This window comes from Pimephales promelas, chromosome 3 (assembly GCF_988280905.1).
Source record: "Pimephales promelas chromosome 3, fPimPro1.hap1.1, whole genome shotgun sequence".
Taxonomy (NCBI): domain Eukaryota; kingdom Metazoa; phylum Chordata; class Actinopteri; order Cypriniformes; family Leuciscidae; genus Pimephales; species Pimephales promelas.
Window position 1 is genome coordinate 36,155,539 of NC_142771.1, and position 22,947 is coordinate 36,178,485.

The 22,947-nt window shown below is 46.4% G+C and overlaps 4 protein-coding genes across 4 annotated transcripts; all 4 read right to left on the reverse strand.

Moving 5' to 3' along the window:
• Positions 1-795: 795 nt before the first annotated feature.
• LOC148982074 (uncharacterized) lies at positions 796-6,294 on the reverse strand. Its single transcript, XM_089128822.1, is given in 2 exon segments — positions 796-1,528; positions 1,604-6,294. Coding segments are annotated over 2 exon segments (5,358 nt in total). The 5' UTR covers position 6,294; the 3' UTR covers positions 796-860.
• Positions 6,295-7,197: 903 nt separating this feature from the next.
• On the reverse strand, positions 7,198-8,664 carry LOC120489508 (uncharacterized). The gene is made up of 3 exons (XM_039686387.2): positions 8,527-8,664; positions 8,399-8,454; positions 7,198-8,315 (listed from the first exon to the last, which is right to left on the reverse strand). The coding sequence occupies exons 1-3, from the start codon at positions 8,625-8,627 to the stop codon at positions 7,198-7,200; spliced, it is 1,275 nt and encodes a 424-aa protein (XP_039542321.2). The 5' UTR covers positions 8,628-8,664.
• A 1,719-nt stretch (positions 8,665-10,383) lies between these two features.
• Positions 10,384-12,329, reverse strand: LOC148982075 (zona pellucida sperm-binding protein 3-like). The gene is made up of 8 exons (XM_089128823.1): positions 11,723-12,329; positions 11,517-11,638; positions 11,327-11,430; positions 11,071-11,248; positions 10,881-10,998; positions 10,725-10,807; positions 10,565-10,653; positions 10,384-10,493 (listed from the first exon to the last, which is right to left on the reverse strand). The coding sequence occupies exons 1-8, from the start codon at positions 12,296-12,298 to the stop codon at positions 10,426-10,428; spliced, it is 1,338 nt and encodes a 445-aa protein (XP_088984949.1). The 5' UTR covers positions 12,299-12,329; the 3' UTR covers positions 10,384-10,425.
• A 1,152-nt stretch (positions 12,330-13,481) lies between these two features.
• On the reverse strand, positions 13,482-21,926 carry LOC120489505 (uncharacterized). The gene is made up of 4 exons (XM_089128824.1): positions 21,798-21,926; positions 21,670-21,725; positions 17,065-21,585; positions 13,482-16,866 (listed from the first exon to the last, which is right to left on the reverse strand). The coding sequence occupies exons 1-4, from the start codon at positions 21,896-21,898 to the stop codon at positions 14,444-14,446; spliced, it is 7,101 nt and encodes a 2,366-aa protein (XP_088984950.1). The 5' UTR covers positions 21,899-21,926; the 3' UTR covers positions 13,482-14,443.
• Positions 21,927-22,947: the final 1,021 nt, after the last annotated feature.

Consider the following 22,947-nt stretch of genomic DNA (forward strand, 5'->3'; position numbering starts at 1 on the left):
TTTATCCACACTTTTGCCCACTAAAATGTCTCAGAAATGGTCTCAAAAGGGGAAGACAGCCAAATGAGAAATGGGTTCTTTTTTATGTGGTTCTTGGTTTTAATGATCACTGCACCACTCTTTAGTAGCATGTGGAACGTCATTTACAAGCTATTCATAACAGTCTAAATCAGTGGACAAATGAAATACAACAGAGGAATGAGAAAATTAACCTGAAATAAGCCCAATTTTTTATGTTCTCCCACTTAAACCCTGTAGCCCCATCAACTACTACAAAGTCTTCAGTTTATAACAAATCTTTTAGTTTAAAAGCCATTTTTAGCTTAATTTTTTAACCTCAGGTTAAGTTCAGTAAAGTTAATTTGAATCTCTGGCCAGTAGTTAATTTTTGCAATGGTTTTTCACTTGCCCAATAATCTTTAAATTTGATCAACCATGTATTAATTTCTCTATTTGAATCAATGGACAAACCAATGAAACACGAATAGATCCGGCACCAGTGCAAAATATTTAAGGTACACATTCAAAAAAAAAAAAAAAAAAAAAAAGAGAGAAAATTAAAGCTTTGACTAGAAAATAGTATTGCACACATCAGGATTTTGAGGCAGGTACCAGTGACCAATATTTTTTCAGTCAATGCCAACAAAACACGATTTAAACAGCAACCGACTAAAAACTGACCAATTTGGTGCTCAAAACCCTATATGGCACCCCTTTTTCCTAGTTAAACTAAACTAACATGGATTTCTATCCTTTGAATGTAGGATAAACAAAAGCACAAGAAAAAAAAAACTGTTAAACATTTGATTTTTTTTATTCTGGAAGACACTTTGCATAACATAGCTGTTTTATAGAGTTCCTTAGCCCTTTACAGAGTATCGCTGATTGAGGAATGGTTTATTGTTTAGCTGGACATCTGACCCAGAGTTACGAAGTGCATGTGCAGTCTGTGGGATACTGTAGAACATGCCAACAGATGATTCTAGGGCACTCAAGCCTAGAGATGGAGTTAGGTTTGAACCTGTGGGGCGTTTCATGGTCCCAAAATGCTCAGATATTTGGTTACTGCTTGTAGAGTCAGGAGCTTGAGACGAGAGCCTAGAGGGTCTTTCAATTACACCAATGAGACCCTGGGTTCCCAGAGACTCTGACCTATACAGGCCATTTGACCACTTATCACTGGTAGACTGGCTAGAAACAGCTAGGGGAGAGGAACCAAGCATGGCATATGCATGAGACCCAGGAGTGTACTTCCTAGAGGGGCTTTGAGAATGAAGAGAAATGCCACCATGTCTGCTGCTACCACCCTGTGCAGAAACAAATGGTCCAGGATATGCTGAAGATGAGCCTCCTGCTGACGACAGGGAAGAAAAGAAACTCTGCATTGGAGAGCTTTGAGACAGAGAGCTACCCCATGATGCAGCTCCACCCGAGGCATGAATACCTCGTGAAGGCTGCCATCTTTGAGACGTTTGGCTTTGGTACCCAGAATAGCTTTGAACTGCTTGGCCGGACTGGTCAGCAACACCTTGGGACGAAGACAACGATAGTGTTACAATTGGATAGGAGGTTGAAGACCCAGAGGCAAACTGACTTGTGGTACCTTGAGGCTGGAGTGACCCACCATCGGTGGTGCTTCCCTGCAGGGTGAATGGCTTAGTGGACCCTGACTGGGTGCCATATCTAGAGGTAAACTGCTTCTGTGAACTCTGGATTGCAGCAGACTGACTGGAGGAACCTTGGGGCAAGGAGTGTGATTCACTTGGATAGGATGGAGATCCAGATGCAAACTGACTTGTGGTACCTTGAGGCTGGAGTGATCCACCATACTTGCTTCCCTGCAGGGTGATTGGCTTGGAGGACACTAACTGGGTGCCATATCTAGAGGCAAACTGCTTCTGTGAACTCTGGACTGCAGCAGACTGACTGGCGGAACCTTGGGGCGAGGATAGTGATTCACTTGGATAGGATTGAGACCCAGATGCAAACTGACTTGTGGTACCTTGAGGCTGGAATGATCCACCAGAAGTGCTTCCCTGCAGGGTGATTGGCTTAGAGGACACTAACTGGGTGCCATATCTAGAGGCAAACTGCTTCTGTGAACTCTGGACTGCAGCAGACTGGCTGGAGGAACCCTGGGGCGAGGATAGTGATACACTTGGATAGGATTGAGACCCAGATGCAAACTGACTTGTGGTACCTTGAGGCTGGAATGATCCACCGTAAGTGCTTCCCTGCAGGGTGATTGGCTTGGAGGACACTAACTGGGTGCCATAGCTAGAGGCAAAATGCTTCTGTGAACTCTGGATTGCAGCAGACTGACTGGAGGAACCTTGGGGCGAGAAGTGTGATTGACTTGGATAGGATGGAGATCCAGATGCAAACTGACTTGTGGTACCTTGAGGCTGGAGTGATCCACCATACTTGCTTCCCTGCAGGGTGATTGGCTTGGAGGACACTAACTGGGTGCCATAGCTAGAGGCAAACTGCTTCTGTGAACTCTGGATTGCAGCAGACTGACTGGAGGAACCTTGGGGCGAGAAGTGTGATTGACTTGGATAGGATGGAGATCCAGATGCAAACTGACTTGTGGTACCTTGAGGCTGGAGTGATCCACCATACTTGCTTCCCTGCAGGGTGATTGGCTTGGAGGACACTAACTGGGTGCCATAGCTAGAGGCAAACTGCTTCCGTGAACTCTGGACTGCAGCAGACTGACTGGAGGACCCTTGGGGCAAGGATAGTGATGCACTTGGATAGGATTGAGACCCAGATGCAAACGGACTTGTGGTACCTTGAGGCTGGAGTGATCCACCATAAGTGTTTCCCTGCAGGGTGAATGGCTTAGAGGACCCTGACTGGGTGCCATAGCTAGAGGAAAACTGCTTCTGTGAACTATGGACTGCAGCAGACTGACTGGAGGAACCTTGGGGCAAGGATAATGATTCACTTGGATAGGATGGAGACCCAGGTGCAAACTGACTTGTGGTACCTTGAGGCTGGAGTGATCCACCATACTTGCTTCCCTGCAGGGTGATTGGCTTGGAGGACACTAACTGGGTGCCATATCTAGAGGCAAACTGCTTCTGTGAACTCTGGACTGCAGCAGACTGACTGGCGGAACCTTGGGGCGAGAAGTGTGATTGACTTTAATAGGATGGAGATCCAGATGCAAACTGACTTGTGGTACCTTGAGGCTGGAGTGATCCACCATACTTGCTTCCCTGCAGGGTGATTGGCTTGGAGGACACTAACTGGGTGCCATAGCTAGAGGCAAACTGCTTCTGTGAACTCTGGATTGCAGCAGACTGACTGGAGGAACCTTGGGGCGAGAAGTGTGATTGACTTGGATAGGATGGAGATCCAGATGCAAACTGACTTGTGGTACCTTGAGGCTGGAGTGATCCACCATACTTGCTTCCCTGCAGGGTGATTGGCTTGGTGGACACTAACTGGGTGCCATAGCTAGAGGCAAACTGCTTCCGTGAACTCTGGACTGCAGCAGACTGACTGGAGGACCCTTGGGGCAAGGATAGTGATGCACTTGGATAGGATTGAGACCCAGATGCAAACGGACTTGTGGTACCTTGAGGCTGGAGTGATCCACCATAAGTGTTTCCCTGCAGGGTGAATGGCTTAGAGGACCCTGACTGGGTGCCATAGCTAGAGGAAAACTGCTTCTGTGAACTATGGACTGCAGCAGACTGACTGGAGGAACCTTGGGGCAAGGATAATGATTCACTTGGATAGGATGGAGACCCAGGTGCAAACTGACTTGTGGTACCTTGAGGCTGGAGTGATCCACCATACTTGCTTCCCTGCAGGGTGATTGGCTTGGAGGACACTAACTGGGTGCCATATCTAGAGGCAAACTGCTTCTGTGAACTCTGGACTGCAGCAGACTGACTGGCGGAACCTTGGGGCGAGGATAGTGATTCACTTGGATAGGATTGAGACCCAGATGCAAACTGACTTGTGGTACCTTGAGGCTGGAATGATCCACCAGAAGTGCTTCCCTGCAGGGTGATTGGCTTAGAGGACACTAACTGGGTGCCATATCTAGAGGCAAACTGCTTCCGTGAACCCTGGACTGCAGCAGACTGGCTGGAGGAACCCTGGGGCGAGGATAGTGATACACTTGGATAGGATTGAGACCCAGATGCAAACTGACTTGTGGTACCTTGAGGCTGGAGTGATCCACCGTAAGTGCTTCCCTGCAGGGTGATTGGCTTGGAGGACACTAACTGGGTGCCATATCTAGAGGCAAACTGCTTCTGTGAACTCTGGATTGCAGCAGACTGACTGGAGGAACCTTGGGGCGAGAAGTGTGATTGACTTGGATAGGATGGAGATCCAGATGCAAACTGACTTGTGGTACCTTGAGGCTGGAGTGATCCACCATACTTGCTTCCCTGCAGGGTGATTGGCTTGGAGGACACTAACTGGGTGCCATAGCTAGAGGCAAACTGCTTCCGTGAACTCTGGACTGCAGCAGACTGACTGGAGGACCCTTGGGGCAAGGATAGTGATGCACTTGGATAGGATTGAGACCCAGATGCAAACGGACTTGTGGTACCTTGAGGCTGGAGTGATCCACCATAAGTGTTTCCCTGCAGGGTGAATGGCTTAGAGGACCCTGACTGGGTGCCATAGCTAGAGGAAAACTGCTTCTGTGAACTATGGACTGCAGCAGACTGACTGGAGGAACCTTGGGGCAAGGATAATGATTCACTTGGATAGGATGGAGACCCAGGTGCAAACTGACTTGTGGTACCTTGAGGCTGGAGTGACCCACCATCAGTGGTGCTTCCCTGCAGGGTGAATGGCTTAGAGGACCCTGACTGGGTGCCATATCTAGAGGCAAACTGCTTCCGTGAACTCTGGATTGCAGCAGACTGACTGGAGGAACCTTGGGGCGAGGAGTGCGATTCACTTGGATAGGATGGAGATCCAGATGCAAACTGACTTGTGGTACCTTGAGGCTGGAGTGAGCCACCATACTTGCTTCCCTGCAGGGTGATTGGCTTAGAGGACACTAACTGGGTGCCATATCTAAAGGCAAACTGCTTCCGTGAACCCTGGACTGCAGCAGACTGACTGAAGGACCCTTGGGGCGAGGATAGTGATACACTTGGATAGGATTGAGACCCAGATGCAAACTGACTTGTGGTACCTTGAGGCTGGAGTGATCCACCGTAAGTGCTTCCCTGCAGGGTGATTGGCTTGGAGGACACTAACTGGGTGCCATATCTAGAGGCAAACTGCTTCTGTGAACTCTGGATTGCAGCAGACTGACTGGAGGACCCTTGGGGCAAGGATAGTGATGCACTTGGATAGGATTGAGACCCAGATGCAAACGGACTTGTGGTACCTTGAGGCTGGAGTGATCCACCATAAGTGCTTCCCTGCAGGGTGAATGGCTTAGAGGACCCTGACTGGGTGCCATAGCTAGAGGAAAACTGCTTCTGTGAACTATGGACTGCAGCAGACTGACTGGAGGAACCTTGGGGCGAGGATAGTGATGCACTTGGATAGGATAGAGACCCAGAGGCAAACTGACTTGTGGTACCTTGAGGCTGGAGTGACCCACCATCAGTGGTGCTTCCCTGCAGGGTGAATGGCTTAGAGGACCCTGACTGGGTGCCATATCTAGAGGCAAACTGCTTCCGTGAACTCTGGATTGCAGCAGACTGACTGGAGGAACCTTGGGGCGAGGAGTGCGATTCACTTGGATAGGATGGAGATCCAGATGCAAACTGACTTGTGGTACCTTGAGGCTGGAGTGAGCCACCATACTTGCTTCCCTGCAGGGTGATTGGCTTAGAGGACACTAACTGGGTGCCATATCTAAAGGCAAACTGCTTCCGTGAACCCTGGACTGCAGCAGACTGACTGAAGGACCCTTGGGGCGAGGATAGTGATACACTTGGATAGGATTGAGACCCAGATGCAAACTGACTTGTGGTACCTTGAGGCTCGAGTGATCCACCGTAAGTGCTTCCCTGCAGGGTGATTGGCTTAGAGGACCCTGACTGGGTGCCATATCTAGAGGCAAACTGCTTCCATGAACTCTGGGCTGTAGTGGACTGACTGGCGGAACCTTGGGGTGAGGATAGTGTTACAATTGGATAGGAGGATGGAGACCCAGAGGCAAACTGACTTGTGGTACCTTGAGACTGGACAGAACCACTGTAAGTGCTACTCATTCCCTGGGAGGCAAAGCCAGTAGAGCCCTCAAACCAAGGACCAGAGGTACTTTTTGACTGGCTATAAATAGCTAGGTGTGACGACATGGGTATAGACGAATCCGGCGAAACTACCGGAAATAAGCGGGCGCCATTACTGAGCTGTTGCTGGGTAGCGTTGCGCCATTGCCTTCTATTATATTGTTTTAGTTGCAACTTGCGTCCACTGGAATAAACAGCCCGCGATTTACGACTGTCACTAACGTTACAACGTTAGCCCTTGTATAATGTCGAGTGGGTAAACAGTTTCCGTTATAAATTGTTTTAATGGTGGCAGTAAAATTTCAATTTTGAAGAGAAAACATTGTGAATACCCCGGGTCGACTGCCCCTGTCTGGAGCCGTACGGTTTACACAGATTTCCTGGGCGAGTACAAGACTCGGACATTCGCGTATAATAACAATTATTTAATGACATAAGTAAAAAAATATAATAAATGTGTGATATAGTGATCAGCAAAATCTCCTCTCTTGTTATTTTTTCTATTCAATTTACATGCTATGGTCATTAAATGGCTTTCCTGAGCTGAATGTAACGTTATGTGACATAATTGTTCTCCTGCTGTTATATTGACTTCTTTCCATGGTTTAAAAACAGTAGTTGGTCGATATTATGTATACTTTCTAGCTGTAACGTTACCTTACCCATGCCCGTTGCAATGTAAAAATGAGATAAATAATGGACACAAATGAAAAACATGAAATTGTTTATTTGATTTCATTTATTTATTTATTTATTTATTGTTGCCAAATGGACAGATCTTTTTTTAGTTTCCTCGGTAGCAAACGTTAGCCTAGCTTGCTTGCCAAGCTATTTTCATAAATAATCTGTAAGATCGTTTGTACCTTCATCTGTGACTGGAGGCCAATGTCTAACATCATCAACCCAACAAGTCTGCCTGACTGTAGCTGTCATCAAGGGTGCGTTATCACCTTTTCTCCCTGAGCTTTGTTTACATACTGGTGCATATGTCTATGCCGGTGTAACAGCTCAGTAATGGCGTCGCCACAAGATGGCAGCCTACACAAGAACGCTCGTCGGATTCGTCTATACTCGCATATTTGGTATGGGACGCAGGGGCATACCGACCAAGAGTGCCCTGAGGCTTCAGATATAAGCTAGAAGTAGAACTACTACCTCCCTGCACAGGGAATAAGTTACTGGAAGTTAATGGAGTGGCAGACCTGCTCTGGGTGCTTGTAGACACACTAGGTGAACTCTGAACACTTGTGGACTGGCTAGAAATGCTTTGAGAGAGACTACCCTGAGTGTCTAGAGGTGAAGCAGGACCTGCTGACTGTGATCCTGAACTGCTGTCAGAGCCAAGCATAAACAGGCTAGGAGTGCTTTGACCATTAGTAGACTGGCTAGAGACCTCCAAGGGTGAGGGTAGAAGCTGACTGGAGCGGTCCTGTGATTGGGGAAACAAGTCAACATGAGAGCCAAGCCCTGCCACTTCCCCTTGAAAAGAGCCAGAAGCTTCCAAAAAACTGCCCGAATTTCCCTGAAAGCTAGAACTATACAAACTGGGGGTACTCTGGTCACTGGTAGACTGACTAGAAACAGATGAAGAACTGAGCTCGTTATAGGAGCCTGGGTTATATTGACCCAAGGCACCAGAGGTTTCCAGGGAACTGGTCACGTACAAACTAGGGGAACTTTGATCACTGGTGGACAGGCCAGAATTGCCAAGTGTGGCAGGGAAGCTACTTTCTCCTTGCGTAGACACACTAGTAGTATCTGTAGCGGCTGAACCAGAGGAACCCTGGAGTGATGTCAAATGGCCTGCATGCAGTTCATTTAAGGGTACAGGCAAGGAAGCTAAAACAGAGCTGCTTGGAGTGGTCTGGGCATGGGACATTGATTCATGCCTGCTGGAAACACCACCTTTAACAAATTGGAGTAAGTTCAACCTTTTCAGGGGTCTGTTAGTGAATAAACTAGAGCCCACTTCTTCAGGCAAAATCCCAGTCACAGGGACCTCTGACACAGAAGACTGGACTGCACGAGGTGAGAAAGATTTATCTGAAGGTTGGCCCCACCAGTGGTTGGCATCTGAATGAGCTCCAGCTGTGAATTAGACAAAATAGAAAATTTGTAGAAAAACAATTCTCACAATTTAAAATCGTTTGCAAGAAAAAAAAACACATTACCTTTAAATCCATGAGCATTACTCAAAAAGAGCAGGAAGATTACAAACAAGTGTAACCTAAAAGTAAATGCATTAGGTAAATAAATTTGCCAAATCATTCACAAACTGAGGTTGATTGAATAAACTCACTGTGTCCACCCTTTGTCCATGGCAAACAAAAACCTAGAGTACTCCAAAGCCCCAACATTCACTTTCTCAATCCACCACACAGACACTACAATTGCAAACATATGTAAATGGAGATAAGTGTATTTTATAGACCTTCATCAGTCCAATTATGGCAAATAACTAATTACATGAAACATTGTTCACCTGGGAAACTAACTGGCTGTTAAAAGATAATTGGTGATAGATTTATGAAGGTGTTTAAACATTTTAAAGTGTGTAACTGTGTATTGTATGCATAGGATAGTCATTCACTTTAAACAAAATGTGTCTGATCACATCAGGTTGACCTTTATAAAGGTTTATTTTAGGAAGGAAGTAAGACAAATTTTTGGAGTCTCTGGGATAAAACTCAGCCAAAATGCTCTGAGAACTCTGAGACTGTTTACCAGTTTGTTGAGCCAAAAATTCAACATTTTTGATAATTAAGTCTGAAAAATTCTCAGCAACAAGGCTTTTTTCAACCCTGTTTAAATCTAGGCCTATGTTTAAATATGATACTACTTAGCCGCTCCTACACGCTATTTTTAAGGCTTTGCCCATGTCTACTGGCTGACAACTCTGATGTGTATGTGTGTGTGTGTGTGTGTGTGTGTCGAGTTTCATGCATTTTGAAGCATGCTAAGAGTCTCAGAAATACCCAAACAAAATATAAAAGTTTTATGCATTGCCATAACAACAGTATTCAAGGTATCAAGAATCCCATTCACACGTTTACTTCTGTCGTGTCTTGGCATTATTCTGATGAAGTTTGAAGCAAATCGGGTACAAGTAAGAAGGTGATTTCAAAGCAGTTTGAAACACCAAGCACGCGCGCCTGCGTACAACCTTCACTGTCAAGCAGACTTTTGCGTTTTTACCCAAAAGTAAAAACGCAAAGGCACATTCGATAAAATATTTTTACGTTTTCACCAGCGAGCGTTCTCGTGTAAACTGGGCCTAATTTAATACTAAGGCCCGTGTGATTTGGAACTCTTGCAGTCTTGAATGTTGACTTGTAATTTCTTCAATGGAAAACAAAACTATTATCTGATCCAGGCATTGACCCAGTGTGGGTCCTGACTGGGAAATCCATGCTGTAAGTATGCGGGGTTTTTTTTTTTTTTTTTTCAAATTAAAACATTGTAAACCCTTTTTTTTGTAAAGGGAATCCTCAATATAATTCAATAAAAATAACAGAGTAGAGCTCAGAAAGGAGTTACACATTTATTTGATTACATTATGAATCTTCTCCCAAAAAAAAAAAAAAAAAAAAGGTTTACAACACCAAAATAAATTCATCAATGTTCCTAATTAATTCCACATTTTCTACACATAGGACTTTGTGTGTGTATCAATAAATGTCTTAAGCGTCACTGGGGTAATATAGTATGCATACCAAATTTGTAGAGTTTAAGTAAATAGCTATAACATATCAGTGTTTACACACTCATTACATGTAATAAATGGCAAGTGCTGGTGGTTCACATGCGTTCGGCCAATCAGCATACACTTGCATCACAGACGGTTCGTGCTGGTTGAGACCCTATTCTAAAATAGGAGCTAAATTAGCTCCTAGAACTAAAATCATTCCTTGTTCCTGCGGTGTAAACAACAAAAATCCAGGTACTTCCGCCAATAGTTCTAGGAAAAGGTTCCGCTGGTACAAAAACCTCAATTTTGTGTTGTAATAGGCCTAGCCCCACAAATGGCTTGAGCAAAAGGTACCTCCCATAAAGGCCAGTAGAATTAGGATTTTTGTGGTACATGACTGACCAGAAACCATGTTGACAAGTTCAAAAGTATAGTATCTGTGCAAGTAAAAACACCAAAAAACCCAAATATATTAGCAACATTTATTAAAAATCACCATGACATTTCCAGTTATTTTTGGCCATAGCCATATTCTTTAACATTGATGGGGCCGACAGATGCCTTCTCCCAGCGTAGATCTGAGGAACAAACGATTAGTGAGAACTAAAGTCATGTATGCCAATAACAACTTCTCAGAGTTAATCCAAACCTGCAAGCAGTTGATCAATTCCACTTCTAATGCTACACGTTGTGTCACAGCAGCCACAAACCTGGTCAGAATCATCTGCAGACACCCACCTGACAAAACAAACCCTCAAATAAGTTAACACAACCAATTCACCTGTACACGCATTTAGCAGGCGACATACCCATTAGCAGAGAATGAACAAGCTTTCTGTTCAGAACTTGGAGATGTTGCTGCAGCCACCTTCAAAATGCACGTGATGTAGACCTGCAGAGACAATTGTTTGTATACCATGGCAGCAGATCATAAAAAGAGTTGCACAACTACATGACATGCTTACCAGCCCACTGTCCGCTTGCTGGAACCTGAACGCCTCTAGCTGAAACCTTAGCTTATCACCTTGAGTCCGGGGCATAAAGTGAGACGTGGAGCCTGTGAGCTTGGCATCAACCAGGCACCTGTGAACAGAACCCAGTTAGAAATCACACAACCCTTCTGGAAGCTGGGATACATGAGGTAGCACCTCTCACCCATTATTCTCAATAAAGGAGTATCTGGGGACAGAAGCAACATCAGGGACTGCAGTAGCCACACAGCTGTCCACAAACACACGGATGGGAACATGGCTGTACAAACGCACTGATGCTTCAAGATTTATTATGTCACCCAGGAAGTACTGGTTAGAAGGTCTCTCAAATCTCCAGTCATCTGAAAAAAAATATATAATAATCTTAACAGATGAATCACAAAAAAAACAGTCTACAAATCTGTATGGGCTATACCAACCAGTCATGAGCTTGAGGGAGAAGACGAACACATCCTCTGCAAACTCAGTTGAGGCATATGGGATCCAAGTGGGCATTAAGGCGTCACTGCTCACATTATGTGTTCTGTAGGAGTTAAACAAGTGGTCATCTCTTGCCCATAAATGGCAGGATTAGAACATCCGTTGAGCCTGAATTAATTGAATCCTCACCTTGGATAATGACACTCGATGGCAACCACCGCACCACTGCTCCTGACAATAGGAACACCATATGAAGCCTCTTGTGGGGTGTACATAATGTTGAACCTATAGACAAGCTCATCCTCAGTCACCTAAACAGAAAGAATAAAAGAAGAACAGTCACATGGACAGTTCAGAATACCTACTGTATGATTATGGTCACAACAGAACCTTACCATTGAGGTGCCGCTACATCCATGCAGTTCAGACTCAAAGATCAGCACTTGAGCAGAAGAATCCTCTCCAGTTGCAGTACAGCCTCCCAGTGTAAAACCAGAGGACAACAGTGGGTGCCCAGTCCCAAAGAAGTCCTTCATCACTTCCACATATACTGAATTCTCTCCACACTGAGCAGCTACACTGTTGGCAGGGACAGGATAAGGCAACTCAAAAGGAACGTCTGGCTGCTGTGGTTCTTCTGGTAGACTTGGAAAGCTCCACGTCAGTTTTGCCACTGGACCCTGCAACAGCTCTTTTAATTGAACACCCATAAGGTCTTGAGAAGACTTTCTTAAGTCAGTGCTGACTGGTGTCTGGACAGGAACCTGAGCAGGAAAGCTCTGTGGTGCAAATGCATTGTTGCTGGGAACCAAAGACATCCAGGATTCAGACTGTTGAGAAGCTTGAGCTAATGTTCTAGGCCTAAACTCACTTGGACTCTGATTGTGCGCTGCTCTTGCTCTCCATTGTGCTTCAGAAAATCCAAGTGCAAGAATAAACACCAATCCAAATCCAACCTGCCAAAACCCCATTATTGCTAAGCTTGTTTCAATAACACATTATGGTGCTACCATCCAATTTTATGCAGATGTAAATCAGAATGGCTCCACCTGCACCTGGCAATTTGCTCAATCAATGTGTCACAGGTGAAAGTCATTGTTCTTTACTACGCAGAATAAAATACATTAACATATGAGGTCATGTTATTAGTGGCTAAACCAAATGATTGCTTATTTTAAATAACAAAATGAAAGGATCAATTCTCTGAAATACAATATTGTAGGTTTCATTGTCTATGGAAATAAGTTAATGGACGTGAGGTAAAATACATACGAATACTCATGAGAACATGTTGTCCGTTTCTATCAGCAAAGTATCTCAAACACTGAACTTATTAAGTACAATGCCATGTTTTTTTTTTTTTATCCACACTTTTGCCCACTAAAATGTCTCAGAAATGGTCTCAAAAGGGGAAGACAGCCAAATGAGAAATGGGTTCTTTTTTATGTGGTTCTTGGTTTTAATGATCACTGCACCACTCTTTAGTAGCATGTGGAACGTCATTTACAAGCTATTCATAACAGTCTAAATCAGTGGACAAATGAAATACAACAGAGGAATGAGAAAATTAACCTGAAATAAGCCCAATTTTTTTATGTTCTCCCACTTAAACCCTGTAGCCCCATCAACTACTACAAAGTCTTCAGTTTATAACAAATCTTTTAGTTTAAAAGCCATTTTTAGCTTAATTTTTTAACCTCAGGTTAAGTTCAGTAAAGTTAATTTGAATCTCTGGCCAATAGTTCATTTTTGCAATGGTTTTTCACTTGCCCAATAATCTTTAAATTTGATCAACCATGTATTAATTTCTCTATTTGAATCAATGGACAAACCAATGAAACACGAATAGATCCGGCACCAGTGCAAAATATTTAAGGTACACATTCAAAAAAAAAAAAAAAAAAAAAAGAGAGAAAATTAAAGCTTTGACTAGAAAATAGTATTGCACACATCAGGATTTTGAGGCAGGTACCAGTGACCAATATTTTTTCAGTCAATGCCAACAAAACACGATTTAAACAGCAACCGACTAAAAACTGACCAATTTGGTGCTCAAAACCCTATATGGCACCCCTTTTTCCTAGTTAAACTAAACTAACATGGATTTCTATCCTTTGAATGTAGGATAAACAAAAGCACAAGAAAAAAAAACTGTTAAACATTTGATTTTTTTTATTCTGGAAGACACTTTGCATAACATAGCTGTTTTATAGAGTTCCTTAGCCCTTTACAGAGTATCGCTGATTGAGGAATGGTTTATTGTTTAGCTGGACATCTGACCCAGAGTTACGAAGTGCATGTGCAGTCTGTGGGATACTGTAGAACATGCCAACAGATGATTCTAGGGCACTCAAGCCTAGAGATGGAGTTAGGTTTGAACCTGTGGGGCGTTTCATGGTCCCAAAATGCTCAGATATTTGGTTACTGCTTGTAGAGTCAGGAGCTTGAGACGAGAGCCTAGAGGGTCTTTCAATTACACCAATGAGACCCTGGGTTCCCAGAGACTCTGACCTATACAGGCCATTTGACCACTTATCACTGGTAGACTGGCTAGAAACAGCTAGGGGAGAGGAACCAAGCATGGCATATGCATGAGACCCAGGAGTGTACTTCCTAGAGGGGCTTTGAGAATGAAGAGAAATGCCACCATGTCTGCTGCTACCACCCTGTGCAGAAACAAATGGTCCAGGATATGCTGAAGATGAGCCTCCTGCTGACGACAGGGAAGAAAAGAAACTCTGCATTGGAGAGCTTTGAGACAGAGAGCTACCCCATGATGCAGCTCCACCCGAGGCATGAATACCTCGTGAAGGCTGCCATCTTTGAGACGTTTGGCTTTGGTACCCAGAATAGCTTTGAACTGCTTGGCCGGACTGGTCAGCAACACCTTGGGACGAGGACAACGATAGTGTTACAATTGGATAGGAGGTTGAAGACCCAGAGGCAAACTGACTTGTGGTACCTTGAGGCTGGAGTGACCCACCATCGGTGGTGCTTCCCTGCAGGGTGAATGGCTTAGTGGACCCTGACTGGGTGCCATATCTAGAGGTAAACTGCTTCTGTGAACTCTGGATTGCAGCAGACTGACTGGAGGAACCTTGGGGCAAGGAGTGTGATTAACTTGGATAGGATGGAGATCCAGATGCAAACTGACTTGTGGTACCTTGAGGCTGGAGTGATCCACCATACTTGCTTCCCTGCAGGGTGATTGGCTTGGAGGACACTAACTGGGTGCCATATCTAGAGGCAAACTGCTTCTGTGAACTCTGGACTGCAGCAGACTGACTGGCGGAACCTTGGGGCGAGGATAGTGATTCACTTGGATAGGATTGAGACCCAGATGCAAACTGACTTGTGGTACCTTGAGGCTGGAATGATCCACCAGAAGTGCTTCCCTGCAGGGTGATTGGCTTAGAGGACACTAACTGGGTGCCATATCTAGAGGCAAACTGCTTCTGTGAACTCTGGACTGCAGCAGACTGGCTGGAGGAACCCTGGGGCGAGGATAGTGATACACTTGGATAGGATTGAGACCCAGATGCAAACTGACTTGTGGTACCTTGAGGCTGGAATGATCCACCAGAAGTGCTTCCCTGCAGGGTGATTGGCTTAGAGGACACTAACTGGGTGCCATATCTAGAGGCAAACTGCTTCTGTGAACTCTGGACTGCAGCAGACTGGCTGGAGGAACCCTGGGGCGAGGATAGTGATACACTTGGATAGGATTGAGACCCAGATGCAAACTGACTTGTGGTACCTTGAGGCTGGAATGATCCACCGTAAGTGCTTCCCTGCAGGGTGATTGGCTTGGAGGACACTAACTGGGTGCCATAGCTAGAGGCAAAATGCTTCTGTGAACTCTGGATTGCAGCAGACTGACTGGAGGAACCTTGGGGCGAGAAGTGTGATTGACTTGGATAGGATGGAGACCCAGATGCAAACGGACTTGTGGTACCTTGAGGCTGGAGTGATCCACCATAAGTGTTTCCCTGCAGGGTGAATGGCTTAGAGGACCCTGACTGGGTGCCATAGCTAGAGGAAAACTGCTTCTGTGAACTATGGACTGCAGCAGACTGACTGGAGGAACCTTGGGGCAAGGATAATGATTCACTTGGATAGGATGGAGACCCAGGTGCAAACTGACTTGTGGTACCTTGAGGCTGGAGTGATCCACCATACTTGCTTCCCTGCAGGGTGATTGGCTTGGAGGACACTAACTGGGTGCCATAGCTAGAGGCAAACTGCTTCTGTGAACTCTGGATTGCAGCAGACTGACTGGAGGAACCTTGGGGCGAGAAGTGTGATTGACTTGGATAGGATGGAGATCCAGATGCAAACTGACTTGTGGTACCTTGAGGCTGGAGTGATCCACCATACTTGCTTCCCTGCAGGGTGATTGGCTTGGAGGACACTAACTGGGTGCCATAGCTAGAGGCAAACTGCTTCCGTGAACTCTGGACTGCAGCAGACTGACTGGAGGACCCTTGGGGCAAGGATAGTGATGCACTTGGATAGGATTGAGACCCAGATGCAAACGGACTTGTGGTACCTTGAGGCTGGAGTGATCCACCATAAGTGTTTCCCTGCAGGGTGAATGGCTTAGAGGACCCTGACTGGGTGCCATAGCTAGAGGAAAACTGCTTCTGTGAACTATGGACTGCAGCAGACTGACTGGAGGAACCTTGGGGCAAGGATAATGATTGACTTGGATAGGATGGAGATCCAGATGCAAACTGACTTGTGGTACCTTGAGGCTGGAGTGATCCACCATACTTGCTTCCCTGCAGGGTGATTGGCTTGGAGGACACTAACTGGGTGCCATAGCTAGAGGCAAACTGCTTCTGTGAACTCTGGATTGCAGCAGACTGACTGGAGGAACCTTGGGGCGAGAAGTGTGATTGACTTGGATAGGATGGAGATCCAGATGCAAACTGACTTGTGGTACCTTGAGGCTGGAGTGATCCACCATACTTGCTTCCCTGCAGGGTGATTGGCTTGGTGGACACTAACTGGGTGCCATAGCTAGAGGCAAACTGCTTCCGTGAACTCTGGACTGCAGCAGACTGACTGGAGGACCCTTGGGGCAAGGATAGTGATGCACTTGGATAGGATTGAGACCCAGATGCAAACGGACTTGTGGTACCTTGAGGCTGGAGTGATCCACCATAAGTGTTTCCCTGCAGGGTGAATGGCTTAGAGGACCCTGACTGGGTGCCATAGCTAGAGGAAAACTGCTTCTGTGAACTATGGACTGCAGCAGACTGACTGGAGGAACCTTGGGGCAAGGATAATGATTCACTTGGATAGGATGGAGACCCAGGTGCAAACTGACTTGTGGTACCTTGAGGCTGGAGTGATCCACCATACTTGCTTCCCTGCAGGGTGATTGGCTTGGAGGACACTAACTGGGTGCCATATCTAGAGGCAAACTGCTTCTGTGAACTCTGGACTGCAGCAGACTGACTGGCGGAACCTTGGGGCGAGGATAGTGATTCACTTGGATAGGATTGAGACCCAGATGCAAACTGACTTGTGGTACCTTGAGGCTGGAATGATCCACCAGAAGTGCTTCCCTGCAGGGTGATTGGCTTAGAGGACACTAACTGGGTGCCATATCTAGAGGCAAACTGCTTCCGTGAACCCTGGACTGCAGCAGACTGGCTGGAGGAACCCTGGGGCGAGGATAGTGATACACTTGGATAGGATTGAGACCCAGATGCAAACTGACTTTTGGTACCTTGAGGCTGGAGTGATCCACCGTAAGTGCTTCCCTGCAGGGTGATTGGCTTGGAGGACACTAACTGGGTGCCATATCTAGAGGCAAACTGCTTCTGTGAACTCTGGATTGCAGCAGACTGACTGGAGGAACCTTGGGGCGAGAAGTGTGATTGACTTGGATAGGATGGAGATCCAGATGCAAACTGACTTGTGGTACCTTGAGGCTGGAGTGATCCACCATACTTGCTTCCCTGCAGGGTGATTGGCTTGGAGGACACTAACTGGGTGCCATAGCTAGAGGCAAACTGCTTCCGTGAACTCTGGACTGCAGCAGACTGACTGGAGGACCCTTGGGGCAAGGATAGTGATGCACTTGGATAGGATTGAGACCCAGATGCAAACGGACTTGTGGTACCTTGAGGCTGGAGTGATCCACCATAAGTGTTTCCCTGCAGGGTGAATGGCTTAGAGGACCCTGACTGGGTGCCATAGCTAGAGGAAAACTGCTTCTGTGAACTATGGACTGCAGCAGACTGACTGGAGGAACCTTGGGGCAAGGATAATGATTCACTTGGATAGGATGGAGACCCAGGTGCAAACTGACTTGTGGTACCTTGAGGCTGGAGTGACCCACCATCAGTGGTGCTTCCCTGCAGGGTGAATGGCTTAGAGGACCCTGACTGGGTGCCATATCTAGAGGCAAACTGCTTCCGTGAACTCTGGATTGCAGCAGACTGACTGGAGGAACCTTGGGGCGAGGAGTGCGATTCACTTGGATAGGATGGAGATCCAGATGCAAACTGACTTGTGGTACCTTGAGGCTGGAGTGAGCCACCATACTTGCTTCCCTGCAGGGTGATTGGCTTAGAGGACACTAACTGGGTGCCATATCTAAAGGCAAACTGCTTCCGTGAACCCTGGACTGCAGCAGACTGACTGGCGGAACCTTGGGGCGAGGATAGTGATTCACTTGGATAGGATTGAGACCCAGATGCAAACTGACTTGTGGTACCTTGAGGCTGGAGTGATCCACCGTAAGTGCTTCCCTGCAGGGTGATTGGCTTGGAGGACACTAACTGGGTGCCATATCTAGAGGCAAACTGCTTCTGTGAACTCTGGATTGCAGCAGACTGACTGGAGGAACCTTGGGGCGAGAAGTGTGATTGACTTGGATAGGATGGAGATCCAGATGCAAACTGACTTGTGGTACCTTGAGGCTGGAGTGATCCACCATACTTGCTTCCCTGCAGGGTGATTGGCTTGGAGGACACTAACTGGGTGCCATAGCTAGAGGCAAACTGCTTCCGTGAACTCTGGACTGCAGCAGACTGACTGGAGGACCCTTGGGGCAAGGATAGTGATGCACTTGGATAGGATTGAGACCCAGATGCAAACGGACTTGTGGTACCTTGAGGCTGGAGTGATCCACCATAAGTGTTTCCCTGCAGGGTGAATGGCTTAGAGGACCCTGACTGGGTGCCATAGCTAGAGGAAAACTGCTTCTGTGAACTATGGACTGCAGCAGACTGACTGGAGGAACCTTGGGGCAAGGATAATGATTCACTTGGATAGGATGGAGACCCAGGTGCAAACTGACTTGTGGTACCTTGAGGCTGGAGTGATCCACCATACTTGCTTCCCTGCAGGGTGATTGGCTTGGAGGACACTAACTGGGTGCCATATCTAGAGGCAAACTGCTTCTGTGAACTCTGGACTGCAGCAGACTGACTGGCGGAACCTTGGGGCGAGGATAGTGATTCACTGGGAAAGGATTGAGACCCAGATGCAAACTGACTTGTGGTACCTTGAGGCTGGAATGATCCACCAGAAGTGCTTCCCTGCAGGGTGATCGGCTTAGAGGACACTAACTGGGTGCCATATCTAGAGGCAAACTGCTTCCGTGAACCCTGGACTGCAGCAGACTGGCTGGAGGAACCCTGGGGCGAGGATAGTGATACACTTGGATAGGATTGAGACCCAGATGCAAACTGACTTGTGGTACCTTGAGGCTGGAGTGATCCACCGTAAGTGCTTCCCTGCAGGGTGATTGGCTTGGAGGACACTAACTGGGTGCCATATCTAGAGGCAAACTGCTTCCGTGAACCCTGGACTGCAGCAGACTGGCTGGAGGAACCCTGGGGCGAGGATAGTGATACACTTTGATAGGATTGAGACCCAGATGCAAACTGACTTGTGGTACCTTGAGGCTGGAGTGATCCACCGTAAGTGCTTCCCTGCAGGGTGATTGGCTTGGAGGACACTAACTGGGTGCCATATCTAGAGGCAAACTGCTTCTGTGAACTCTGGATTGCAGCAGACTGACTGGAGGAACCTTGGGGCGAGAAGTGTGATTGACTTGGATAGGATGGAGATCCAGATGCAAACTGACTTGTGGTACCTTGAGGCTGGAGTGATCCACCATACTTGCTTCCCTGCAGGGTGATTGGCTTGGAGGACACTAACTGGGTGCCATAGCTAGAGGCAAACTGCTTCCGTGAACTCTGGACTGCAGCAGACTGACTGGAGGACCCTTGGGGCAAGGATAGTGATGCACTTGGATAGGATTGAGACCCAGATGCAAACGGACTTGTGGTACCTTGAGGCTGGAGTGATCCACCATAAGTGTTTCCCTGCAGGGTGAATGGCTTAGAGGACCCTGACTGGGTGCCATAGCTAGAGGAAAACTGCTTCTGTGAACTATGGACTGCAGCAGACTGACTGGAGGAACCTTGGGGCGAGGATAGTGATGCACTTGGATAGGATAGAGACCCAGAGGCAAACTGACTTGTGGTACCTTGAGGCTGGAGTGACCCACCATCAGTGGTGCTTCCCTGCAGGGTGAATGGCTTAGAGGACCCTGACTGGGTGCCATATCTAGAGGCAAACTGCTTCCGTGAACTCTGGATTGCAGCAGACTGACTGGAGGAACCTTGGGGCGAGGAGTGCGATTCACTTGGATAGGATATAGATCCAGATGCAAACTGACTTGTGGTACCTTGAGGCTGGAGTGAGCCACCATACTTGCTTCCCTGCAGGGTGATTGGCTTAGAGGACACTAACTGGGTGCCATATCTAAAGGCAAACTGCTTCCGTGAACCCTGGACTGCAGCAGACTGACTGAAGGACCCTTGGGGCGAGGATAGTGATACACTTGGATAGGATTGAGACCCAGATGCAAACTGACTTGTGGTACCTTGAAGCTCGAGTGATCCACCGGAAGTGCTTCCCTGCAGGGTGATTGGCTTAGAGGACCCTGACTGGGTGCCATATCTAGAGGCAAACTGCTTCCATGAACTCTGGGCTGTAGCGGACTGACTGGCGGAACCTTGGGGTGAGGATAGTGTTACAATTGGATAGGAGGCTGGAGACCCAGAGGCAAACTGACTTGTGGTACCTTGAGACTGGACAGAACCACTGTAAGTGCTACTCATTCCCTGGGAGGCAAAGCCAGTAGAGCCCTCAAACCAAGGACCAGAGGTACTTTTTGACTGGCTATAAATAGCTAGGTGTGACGACATGGGTATACTCGCATATTTGGTATGGGACGCAGGGGCATACAGACCAAGAGTGCCCTGAGGCTTCAGATATAAGCTAGAAGTAGAACTACTACCTCCCTGCACAGGGAATAAGTTACTGGAAGTTAATGGAGTGGCAGACCTGCTCTGGGTGCTTGTAGACACACTAGGTGAACTCTGAACACTTGTGGACTGGCTAGAAATGCTTTGAGAGAGACTACCCTGAGTGTCTAGAGGTGAAGCAGGACCTGCTGACTGTGATCCTGAACTGCTGTCAGAGCCAAGCATAAACAGGCTGGGAGTGCTTTGACCATTAGTAGACTGGCTAGAGACCTCCAAGGGTGAGGGTAGAAGCTGACTGGAGCGGTCCTGTGATTGGGGAAACAAGTCAACATGAGAGCCAAGCCCTGCCACTTCCCCTTGAAAAGAGCCAGAAGCTTCCAAAAAACTGCCCGAATTTCCCTGAAAGCTAGAACTATACAAACTGGGGGTACTCTGGTCACTGGTAGACTGACTAGAAACAGAAGAACTGAGCTCGTTATAGGAGCCTGGGTTATATTGACCCAAGGCACCAGAGGTTTCCAGGGAACTGGTCACGTACAAACTAGGGGAACTTTGATCACTGGTGGACAGGCCAGAATTGCCAAGTGTGGCAGGGAAGCTACTTTCTCCTTGCGTAGACACACTAGTAGTATCTGTAGCGGCTGAACCAGAGGAACCCTGGAGTGATGTCAAATGGCCTGCATGCAGTTCATTTAAGGGTACAGGCAAGGAAGCTAAAACAGAGCTGCTTGGAGTGGTCTGGGCATGGGACATTGATTCATGCCTGCTGGAAACACCACCTTTAACAAATTGGAGTAAGTTCAACCTTTTCAGGGGTCTGTTAGTGAATAAACTAGAGCCCACTTCTTCAGGCAAAATCCCAGTCACAGGGACCTCTGACACAGAAGACTGGACTGCATGAGGTGAGAAAGATTTATCTGAAGGTTGGCCCCACCAGTGGTTGGCATCTGAATGAGCTCCAGCTGTGAATTAGACAAAATAGAAAATTTGTAGAAAAACAATTCTCACAATTTAAAATCTTTTGCAAGAAAAAAAAAACACATTACCTTTAAATCCATGAGCATTACTCAAAAAGAGCAGGAAGATTACAAACAAGTGTAACCTAAAAGTAAATACATTAGGTAAATAAATTTGCCAAATCATTCACAAACTGAGGTTGATTGAATAAACTCACTGTGTCCACCCTTTGTCCATGGCAAACAAAAACCTAGAGTACTCCAAAGCCCCAACATTCACTTTCTCAATCCACCACACAGACACTACAATTGCAAACATATGTAAATGGAGATAAGTGTATTTTATAGACCTTCATCAGTCCAATTATGGCAAATAACTAATTACATGAAACATTGTTCACCTGGGAAACTAACTGGCTGTTAAAAGATAATTGGTGATAGATTTATGAAGGTGTTTAAACATTTTAAAGTGTGTAACTGTGTATTGTATGCATAGGATAGTCATTCACTTTAAACAAAATGTGTCTGATCAAATCAGGTTGACCTTTATAAAGGTTTATTTTAGGAAGGAAGTAAGACAAATTTTTGGAGTCTCTGGGATAAAACTCAGCCAAAATGCTCTGAGGACTCTGAGACTGTTTACCAGTTAGTTGAGCCAAAAATTCAACATTTTTGATAATTAAGTCTGAAAAATTCTCAGCAACAAGGCTTTTTTCAACCCTGTTTAAATCTAGGCCCATGTTTAAATATGATACTATTTAGCCGCTCCTACACGCTATTTTTAAGGCTTTGCCCATGTCTACTGGCTGACAACTCTGATGTGTATGTGTGTGTGGTGCGCGAGCGATCGGTTGTTTGTGTTTGTAGCTCCGGAGAATTTCTTCACAAATCCTTGATTTTCTTCTTTACCACTTATTTATAAACAAGCACTTTCTATTTTTATATTATGTGAACTTATCCTCGATAGTATTCCTTAAAAAAAACAATTGGATTGCTTTGATATCGCTACTTATATCCAACCTCCCTAAATCCTGGCTACTAGCCTTTAGCCCGCTAGCATTCCACGCGTGCCCTCTCGCCTATTTGATCGTCTCATTTTACACCCGTTTCACTGAATCCTGGTTATTTCCGACATTTCAATCCTAAATTAGTAGTGATAGTTGTAGTATCACTACTAATTTACTGATCATCCGTTATAATGGCGAACATATCAGATGCGTGTCTAACATTACCTTTGAGTGCAGATGAAGACACATTCGAGCTCTTCACGGTGAAGCAGGAGCTGGAATACGTCGAGAAACAGATCCGCGGTCTGCTGGTGAAGCAAGCCGAGCTGCTGGATCGGCGCTCAACGCTTGAAGCATCACG